Genomic DNA, 11020 nt, shown 5'->3' on the forward strand with positions numbered 1-11020 from the left:
CTGACACATATGGGGTCCTTGTGAGTCCCAGTATATATATATACACATGTACATATATATATATATATGTACATATATATATATGTGTATATATATGTACATATATATATATAAATCTCTGTACGCTTTGACCTAGTTGGAAATATAGAATAAGCTCCAATCTTTTGCAAAAGGTTAATTATTATACAATCTAATTTGAGAGGAATTAGGCACTATTTACAAAGCCATTACCAAACAGTAAGTAAACTTGGAATATGAAAATAACTAGAAACTTGAAGCAAGAGCAAATGTAAATTCAGATTCCATCATTAACTGCATTTGAGAAAGTTATTCACATCTATGAACACTGCTTCTCATATTCAAAAAAGTGGATATTTATTCCTAAATTTATGGAATATGGGGGAGGGTTGTAACAAATGAGGTAACATGAAAAAAAATTAATTACTTTATATATCTAAAAGCTTCCAGTTTATACTAGTTTTAATCATACTACTTGTTGATGGGGTCAGCAGAAAATAAAATGAAAAATGTATAGTATAAAATCTGTGACTATCACATGCACTTTCTACTTAAATGAAAGCTGGGTAGAAAAATCTGTGTATTTAATTTCAAGTTCTGCAGGGCTTCAGAAAATGGAAACATCAGTACAGATGAGCTAATATTCAAATATTTTGTAAATAATGTGGATTTAGTAGTACACGAGTGAGCCCTGATGACACAATTGTTAAATACTTGTCTACTGACCAAAAGGTTGGAGGTTCAACCCCCACATCTAGTGGCTCCACAGAAGAAAGACCTGGTGATCTGCTCCTGTAAAGATCACAGTCTAGAAATGGGTCAGCTCTTCTCTGTCACATGGGGCTGCTCTGAGTGAACGCTGACTTAACAGTACCTAACAATGTAGGACATGCAGTACCTTTACAGTTCAAGGACAGTGATTTCCAATGGTGGGTGCATTTTAAGTAAAGACACAAAAGTGATAAAGAACGTGAGAGAGAACTAAGATAGGAACAAGGACTGTCTGGCTGGATTAGTGCCAGTCAGGGAGGAAAGACCAGAAAGTAATAACGCAGAAAGCTAGGTAATAGAGGATGTAGAATTTCAGCATACAAAAATTTCTGAGTCATATGTCAGTTATTGTAAATATGTCCTGTGCAACTGATAGATGCTGGGGATGCAGGATTTGGGTTGTGCAAACAGTTAAGTAGTCAGGTAGTAACTAAAAGGTTGGCACTTACAGTTTACACAGAGGTGCCTCAGAAAAAAGACCTGGTGACCTACTTCAGAAAAACCATCCTCTCTCTAAAAACCCCATGGAGCACAGTTCTACTGTGACACACATGGAGTCACCATGAGATGGAGTAGGAATTGACTCTGCAGCAACTTTTTTTTTTTTTTTAATGATTGTGACTCCTTGAAAAATCATGTCTAACAGGCCTGGCCAGAAGTCATTTCAGAGAGGGAAACCCTTTAGTTAAGTACTTTGTCTTTGTTGTGTATGGTCCCAGACTTTTATACTCAAAAATCACATTTATCTACAACTTGGTCACATGTTTACCAGGGAATACGTGGAGAAGAGGTTGGGGCATTCAGTTCAGATATTGAATTAAAAAAAAAAGTTGAAAAGTTGGAAAACAAACAATTGATTCCAAACAAACTCAAAATTCCTTTTTATGATTTTGCTTTTTCTTGCTTCATTCTCCCTCCACCCCCCAAGGAAGTTAAAGCAATACATTTTCATGGAGAAATGGAATCAAACTTCAACTGATTTCATTTTGTTGGGACTTCTTCCCCCAAATCTAACTGGTCTGCTGCTCTTGCTCCTTATCATCCTTGTATTCCTTCTGGCCTTGGTGGGTAACTCAGCCATGATTCACCTCATCCGTGTGGATCCCCATCTTCAAACACCCATGTACTCTCTCCTCAGCCAGCTCTCCCTCATGGATCTGATGTACATCTCTACCACTGTCCCCAAGATGGCACTCAACTTCTTCTCTGGCCAGAAAGGCATCTCATTCCTAGGGTGTGGTATGCAAAGTTTCTTCTTTTTGACAATGGCCTGTTCTGAAGGCTTACTCTTAGCCTCCATGGCCTATGACCATTATGTGGCCATCTGTCGCCCCCTCCATTATCCCACCTGTATGAGTAGAAGGATGTGTGTCCAGATGATCATAGGATCTTGGATCTTGGGTTCTGTCAACTCCTTGGCACACACAGTTTACGCTCTTCATATTCCTTACTGCTGGTCCAGGGCCATTGATCATGTCTTTTGTGATGTCCCAGCCATGTTGCCTCTTGCATGTATGGACAGCTGGGTCTATGAGTACATGGTTTTTGTGAGCACTAGCCTCTTTCTCCTCCTTCCTTTCCTTGGCATCACTGCTTCCTATGGCAGAGTCCTTCTGGCTGTCTACCATATGCGCTCCAGAGAAGGAAGGAAAAAGGCCTTCACCACCTGTTCAACACATTTAACTGTAGTTACCTTTTACTATGCACCATTTGTCTACACCTATCTTCGGCCCAGGAATCTCCACTTACCAGCAGAAGACAAGAATTTGGCCGTTTTTTACACTATCCTCACTCCCATGCTCAATCCTATTATCTACAGCCTGAGGAACAAGGAAGTCCTGGGGGCAATGACAAGGGTGTTTGGAATATTCTCTTCCAAGAAAGAATAGCCATGGTTCTCCTTACTCTTTTTTCTTTATTTCCTTTTTGGTGTTGATTAGAGCATCCGAGAGAAGTGGTGTTCAATAGAAATATAATAGAAGCCACACACGTAATTTTAAATTTTCTAGTAGACACATTCAAAATTTAAATAAAACTGAAATTATTTAAAATAGTATATTTACATAACCCAAAACATTAGTAACATTATTTTTAAAAAAAAACCATTGCCATTGAGTCAATTCTGACTCATATGTATCCTACAGAACAGAGTAGAACTGCTTCGTAGTGTTTCCAAGGAGCAGCTGGTGGATTTGAACTTCCAATCTTTTGGTTAGCAATCATAGCTCTTAACTACAGTGTCACCAAGACTCCAGTAATATTACAAAACATACTTTTTATGTATGTAATATATTGTAATGATATAAAACACAATTAACATCAACGTAGATAAAATTTATACATGTAATATTAGAACTCATAGGGTTGCTATGAGTCAGAATCAACTCGACAGCAATGGTTTTTTTTTAATATTAGAACTCATAAATTTTGTCTACATTGATGTTAATTGTATATTATATTATTACAATATATTACATACCTGTACTATGCTTATAAGTTCTACTCTGTCCTATTGGATTGCTATGAGTCAGAATCGACTTGATGGCAACAGGTTTGGTTTGGTATATGTGGTTTGGTATATTTCTTGCATATCTTACTATTAATATAACAGTGTTATTTTATTGAAATATCATTTGTACATGTAATCAATATAAAGGTAATAATATGATATTTTTACTTTGTTTTTATTCTAAGTCTTCACAGTTTTGCATGTTATTACTCAAAACACATAGTAATTTGGACTATTCACATTTTAAGTGCGGACCTGATAGCCACATGGGGCCAGAGACAACAATAGCATTGGACAGTGAAACTTTAGAGCATCCAGTAAAGTGTTTTGGAAAGAATATATCTCTTGTGTATAAAAACATATATATGGTATATAAAATATGGGTGATGGGATGTAAAGTAACCAAAATAAGCATGCTAATGTAGTGTTTATAAGAGCTTGTTTTACTCCTTTTCAGCACGTATGTCTTGATTATAATTGACACCTGGAGTCCATCCTGTTGTAGTCTCGTCTTACAGAGCTATTTGGAGAGGTCTTGTTTGATTTGGAGTCCCTTGATGGTGCAAACTCTTAACATGGTTGGCTGCTCAGTGAGAGGTTGGAGGTTCTAGTCTACCCAGAGGTACCTCAGAAGAATGGCCTAGAGATCTACCTTCAAAAGATCAGCCACTGAAAACCTGGTGGAATACAGTTCTACTCTGACACACATGGGGTCACTATAAGTCAGAGTAAACTCAATGGTGACTGGTTTTTTGACTTAGGATTTTTCTGATTTCAATAAATATATTGAGGTTAAGTGACCCAAATAGGGGCATGAGAATTTTAGACAATTTATTGTACATTCAAAAGAGCAAAATTAGATATTTAAATTGTCTTAAAAAAGCTATTAGTACTCACATACATTATTTGTCTAGAGTCACTGGGTGGTTACAGCATGAAACAAAATGAAAATAGGGACCTCAGTTTTCAGCCAAGACATGTACAACCTTAATCGGACTTTGCATAGGTTGAAATTCTATGCTAATAAATCACAATGCTTTTTTTAACACGAGTTTTATTATTGTTATTTTACTAATAAACTCAACTTACTTCAAACCTATCTATGAAGTTCGTTATGAAGAGGTTTTAATGAATATGAGGAAAAAATGAGGACTTAGAGGAGGCCATCCCTCCCCAACTCTCTATTGTCCAAGCTCTCTTTCCTGTTGTCTTTCCATGGATCTTTCAATATCTTCCTATTTTTGGTGACTTGAGTTCAATTAAAATGCAAAATTTATTGTCATCCAAGTTATTTTCCTAAAATATCAATGTAATCTTGTCAATCTCCCTTTTTTAAGGCTGTAATTCCCTACTAGATAACAAAAAGTTCCAAACTTAAATTCATATTCAAATGTTTCTAAAATCTACATTATGTCTACCTTTTCTTTTCTACCACTCAATCCACATTCCTGGTGCTGTGGATACACTGGACCCTTAGCCTGTCCCTGTAGCACTCCATGTCCCCACACATCTGAAACTTTGCTAAAGCCATATCCCACTCATGAAAAGTTCTACTCCACATTTTCTTATGTCTGTGAGTTTCAGTCGTGTTTCTTTTTAAGAAGTAACAGAAAATTCACTTCCCATCTTCTAATACTCACAGCTAAGCTCTCCTTCCCTAAAACTGCACCTTTATGTTTTTAAAGATAACATAGTTTAATTGACCTTTTTTCATGGTTACGTATGTGTCTCCTTTTAAATCGAAGCCTATGGCAGATAGTAATAACTAAGATGTTAATGTCAGCTAATGTTTACTAAGAGTAAATGCATCCCTTGTATATTCAACTTAAAGTTCCCTACAAAGCTGTCTTACTGATACCTGCTCCACTTTGTAGGAAAAATATTTTGAGTGAGACTGCTGGGAAGACTAGCATTAGATTTGGAAGCCAGATTTCTTAGAATCCAGAACCATGGTTCTTAATCTTAACTTTACCCTGCCATTGCCATTTTGGTTTGGGTATTCCCCACAGAAGGGACTGTGGTCGTTCTGTGGTAGAATTCTCACCATCCATGCCAGAGACTCAGATTCCATTCTCGGCCAATGTGCCTCATTCGCAGCCACCACCCATCTGTGAGTGAAGTGTTGCATGTTGCTGTAATGCTGAACAGCTTTCGGTGGAGTTTCAGACTAAGACAGACTAGGAGGAAATGTCTGGCAATCTACTTCCAAAATATCACCAAAGAAAACCCACAATGATCACAATCCCACAATCAGATCACAATGATCTGATCCTGTTACATTGTTTGCTCTGATTCACAGCCGACTTAAAAGGAGCTGAAAACAACAACAACATCCCAACAGATTAACTCATAGCTGTGACATGCAAATGCTGGAGACATCAATTTCCTTACAGTGAGTTATTTGGAAACTCAGCTGTGCTTATCGACATGTGATACTAGCTCAGAGAAATTGTGCACGTGTTTCCTGACAGGACCAGGGCAAATATAACCAGATAATTTCTCTACGAAAAATCAAGGATTCATTGCCCAGGGTCTCCCTTTACCTCTTTTAAATGAGCAAGGAATTGAGTGCTGGATTTTCAGTCTATGATGCATCTCATTCATTTGCGCTATTTGAATCACAATTTCCTCTTGAATTAAAATAACAGTAAAAATAATAATAAATGTCTATTCCTGCTCTCAATATAGTCTCTAGGATCATTTTTTGGTTTTTGGACATTTTGCCATAGATTTGACTTCTAACAAATAACCAATGACATGATTCCTCATTCAGTAAGGGGTAAATGACCACTTTCCTAGTATAATACTGGAGAAAGTAAACAAATTAATTAGTCTTTGTGAGACAAAAAAATGTCGACAGGCTAAATTACAGTCTTAAGAATTCTCAACAGACATATGAGATTGGGTGGTTGCTTGGAAATTTATTCACTTCCATTTACTCTTTATTAATTTATGGTATTTATTGAACTCTTCCTGTTTGCCACTCACTGTTCTAATCATCTTGGGTAAAGTAATGGACAAGAAGACACAACCTCTGACCTGTGAGTCAAAATCCTGATGTGAGGCATAAACATGTAAATCAAATCAAAACAAAACAGACAAAAAAAAGCCATTTTCATGGCGAATATTCTGATACATGGTGACCCTATGTGTTACAGAGTTGGAAACATAGACTGCTCCACTGAGTTTTCTTTGCTATGGTCTTTACAGAAGCAGATGGCCAGGCATCTCTTCTGGGTGCTGCTGTGTGGATTGGAATCACCAATCTTCATGTTAGTAGAAAAGTGCAACCATTAGTGCCACCCAGGGATCTAAACATTTATAAAAAAAAATATATATAGTACACATTATATAGTCTTGTTAGGCAGTGATGATGTCAAAGAGAAAAATAGCACAAGGATCTAATACATAGGATGGCTAGGGAGGCTCGTATGACTTGATGAGCGATTTTCCATAGTACAATCTGAGGAAAAAATCCCAGAGCCCTTTGAAGATTGAGGAACAGAAGGTCACAGGAGGTGGTGAACTGGAGAGTGGTAGAACACTTTGATCAGGGGAGTAGCAGGGCCAGATCATTGCAAGGGGTTTGGGTTTTATTCTAAAGATGGCAGAAGTCTTGGAGGGAAATGATTTCTAAAGTTTGAATGTCTACATCCTCTTGGATATTCAACAGGAGTGAGCTCTGGGCAAATACTTGACAGAGCTGCCTCAGTGGAAGCTGCAATCACAGCCACTACTTCCAAATAACTGCACGCTCGTCCTCCCCAAAATGCCTTTTTTCAATTTTAGATTTATATTTGGTAAGTGTATTAAACTCAAGTGGTTCCAAGGAACCAAAGTTATTTACGTTTCTAATAAATCTCTTGGCAGATAAACCATAAAGAGGCTATTTCTATCATGAGAACAGATACTAAAATTTTCCATCACTACTCTTGCAATTTTCCAATTTTACACAGAAATGGACTTTTTCAAGATGACTTATTTATTTAACCTCTTGATGAAGAGGCCAAAGACAATGAGATTTCTAACTTCTTCTCACCCAAAGATCATACTCCAGGGCAGAAAAAATTCTGTCATGGATCACTCATGACAACATTTTGGAGGGACAGATAGTTGTTAAAAACTATATTTTGTCCTTTCTCCCCAAGCATAAAGAGTCCCAAGACATTTTAATGTACATGTCAAAACTTTTATAATACATTCTGGGTCAAATAGACCATTATTCTCTGAATCAGAAGTCCACTTTTTTGATGCAGTCAGGAGACACTCCATTCAATATTATTATTCCTAACATCATTTGAGGGAAAGGAAGCAGAGTTCTGGCTCCCTGTGGGGTTAATGCTTCTATGGCCCTAACCCACTGTAAGCGTAATGTTGTCAACCAGAGTCAACACGTAGGGGTTCAACATATCTCCACCTTCCCAATTCCCCAGTATTTCACTTTCTAATTCTGTGTTGAATAATTTGCTGCAATAGTCACAAAGAACTCACAGACTGTCCTCAGGGTTACATGGTTTCTTAGAATAACAGCGCAGAAGTAAAATGATAAGATTCAGGAGCAACTCAGGATAAACACCAGGAAATTCAGGATGCAACTCAGGTCTGTGAAGCAGAGAGCTCCTCTTTCCCTTTGGCAACCAGTACAGGTTCAGACAAGCTTCTCACTGGAAAAGGTCTCTCTCAGGGTGACTGTGGGCTGTTCTTCTCTCTATCAGGATAACTTGCCCTCAGGTTTTGGGGTTTTATAGGTTAGTTCATGTACTCCTTCACAATTACAAATGGGGCTTCCTAATCAATCTGGGTAAATGTCATGTCAACTACTGGCCGGGACTCCTCACCCAGTTCTGGTAAAGCTCAGACCGATTACATGTCTAGAGTAAGTGAGGTGAGGTCTAGCCATTCTTGTTTCTATGGAACATTCTGGATGTACTTCTTCTAAGACACATTTCTTCGTTCTGCTTTGGTTGTCCATGGTATATTCAATAGTCTTTGCCAATGCTATCATTCAAATGTATCAGTCTCCCTTACTCTTCCTTATTCACTGTCCAGCTTTCCCATGGATACGAGGTGATTGAAAACACCTCAGTCCTCCAGGTGACATCTTTGCTTTTTAAAGCTTTAGTCTTTTGCAGATTTTCCCAAGGCACTCTTTCATTTCATGACTGCTGCTCCCATGGGTATTGATTGTGGATCCAAGTAAAATGAAATCCTTGACAATGTCAATATTTTCTCCATCTGTCATGATGTTGCTTATTGATGAAGTTGTAAGGATTTTTATTGTCTTTATGTTGAGGTATAATCCATACTGAAGGCTGTATGTAGTTTTTGCTCTTCATCAGTAAGTGCTTCAAGCCTTCTTCACTTTCAGCAAGCAAGGTTGTGTCGTCTGCATATCACATGTTGTGAATTAGTCTTCCTGTAATCCTGATGCCAAGTTCTTCTTCATATAGTCCAGCTTCTCATATTATTTGCTCAGCATACATATTAAATAAGTAAGGTAAAAGGACACAACTATTGCTAGTATCTGGCAAATAGTAGGAGCTGAATAAAATCAATTAGTGCATTGCATCACTATGATACAACTGATTAATTCATAAATGGGCATATAAGCCGTTTATGCTAATGAGTATGATGATAGGAATTCCTGATGTTAGGAAATAGCTATGTTCCCTGCTGTCTTGCTGAGAAGGAGAGAATGTAAGACTAAACTGCTAGCAGCCGTCTAAGAATTGAGCTTGAAGAGGATAATCAGAGCCAAGGCATATATGTATATAAATATATAAATAAAGTTACAGGAAAACACACTGCAATATAAGGGACCTGGAGAAGTTCATTAGAGGAGAGGCTTGGTGTGTTGTTCAAAAAGAGTAAGTTTTTTTCTTTCAAAAATTATGTATTAATATATTGCGTATGAGATTCCTAGGTGGCACAAATGGCTTGTGTTCAACTGCCAACGTAAAGACTGGTGGTTTGAATCATCCAGTTGTACCATGGAAGAAAATAGGTTATCAGCTACTTCCATTAAGATTATGGCCAAGAAGCCCTTTGGAGCAATACTACTCTTCAGTATATGGTGTTGTTGCCAGTTCCGACTGACTTGATGGCAACTAACAACAACAATAACAGCAATGATAAAGTGGATATGAGTAAAATTTTGAAATTTAATATGATTCTAATAATATCCCGATATATAACTTAAAGTAGTTAAGCTATTTTTAAAGTTCATTATATTTAAAATTTAAATGCAAACGGAGTTAGGAAATTTCTGCAAAAATAAAATGAAACAAAAAGACTACTACTGCTGAATTAGAGAATTAATATTTCAAAATGTATTATAAAGATACATGAATTAAAATTATATTATGTTGGTGCATAAATATACAGAACAATTTAATAGAAAAGAAAGTCATGAAACTGATTATTAAAATGATAATATAGGATACAGTTAGCCTTTTATAGTACAGCTGAAATTAGGGCTTTTTCAATATACCATCCCATGTTGGGATGACTGATTAAGCAATAGCAAAAAAAAAAAAAAAAAAATTAATTTGAAGGCTAATTTTAAGAGGTATACCAAAATAAAATCTAAATGGATATTAAATTTAAATTAATAGACAAGCAAACATTTTCAATCTAAAAACTGGTAAAAAGTCTTCAGGAACAGTGTTTCTGCTAAGGGTCTAATATCCAAAATGTTTGTGAAACTTTTATAACAACAAAAAAACAAATAGCCCAATTAAAAAAAAAAATGAGTAAAAGGCATGAACAAACCCTTCATCAAAGAGGATATTCAAGAGGCTAATGAGCACATGAAAAGATGCTCATTGTCATTAACCATTAGTGAGATGCAAATCAAAACTATACTGAGATACAGCTTAACCCCTGCTATAATGGCATTGATTTAAAAAAAAAAAAAAGGAAACAACAAATGTTAGTGAGGATGTAGGGGTATTGGAACTATTATCCGCTGCTGGTGGGGATGTGAAATGGTCCAACCATTGTGGAAAACACTATAGCAACTCCTCAACAAATTAAAAATGAATTAACATGTAACCCAGCAATTTTACTTCTAGGCATATACCCAAAGGACCTACAAGCAAGAAGCAATGACAGAAACAGGCACATGTACACTGATGTTCATTGCAGTATTATTCACAATTGGAAAAAGGTGGAAACAACCCAAGTGCCCTTCAATAAACAGATGAATGGATAAACACAATGTAGCACACACATACAATGTAATACTGCTCAACTTTAAAGAAAATGAAGTCCTTATACATGCTACAACATGGATGAACCTCAAAGATATTATACTGAGAGAAGTCAATCACAACAGGACAATTGCTGTATGTACTCAATCGCATAAAATGACAAGAATGGGTAATTATACAAGGACCACTGGATACTAGTGGTTACTAGGAGTGTAAGGGGGAGGGAAGGGGAAATAACTCATAGGGAAGTACTGAATTTTTGTCTATGGTGATGGGAAAATTGACATCAACTAAGGGCAATGGTTAACCAATCACACTAATGTAGATGTCATCATTAAGCTGTCCACCAGGGGCAAAAAAAAAGGAGGGCGGAGAGAAAATGGCAAATAAGGTACTTTATATAATTTTAAACCGCCCTATGCAAAACAGAATGAAACACTGCTCTGTCCTCAGCCATCCCTACAATCCTTGTTTTGCTTGAGTTCATTGTTGCAGCCACTGTGTCAATCCA

The 11020-nt window shown here is 36.8% G+C and overlaps 1 protein-coding gene across 1 annotated transcript; it reads left to right on the forward strand.

Moving 5' to 3' along the window:
* Positions 1-1739: 1739 nt before the first annotated feature.
* LOC100664144 (olfactory receptor 2L13-like) lies at positions 1740-3002 on the forward strand. The gene has a single exon (XM_003423026.3). The coding sequence runs from the start codon at positions 1740-1742 to the stop codon at positions 2676-2678; it is 939 nt and encodes a 312-aa protein (XP_003423074.3). The 3' UTR covers positions 2679-3002.
* Positions 3003-11020: the final 8018 nt, after the last annotated feature.

Source organism: Loxodonta africana, chromosome 2 (genome assembly GCF_030014295.1).
Source record: "Loxodonta africana isolate mLoxAfr1 chromosome 2, mLoxAfr1.hap2, whole genome shotgun sequence".
NCBI lineage: Eukaryota > Metazoa > Chordata > Mammalia > Proboscidea > Elephantidae > Loxodonta > Loxodonta africana.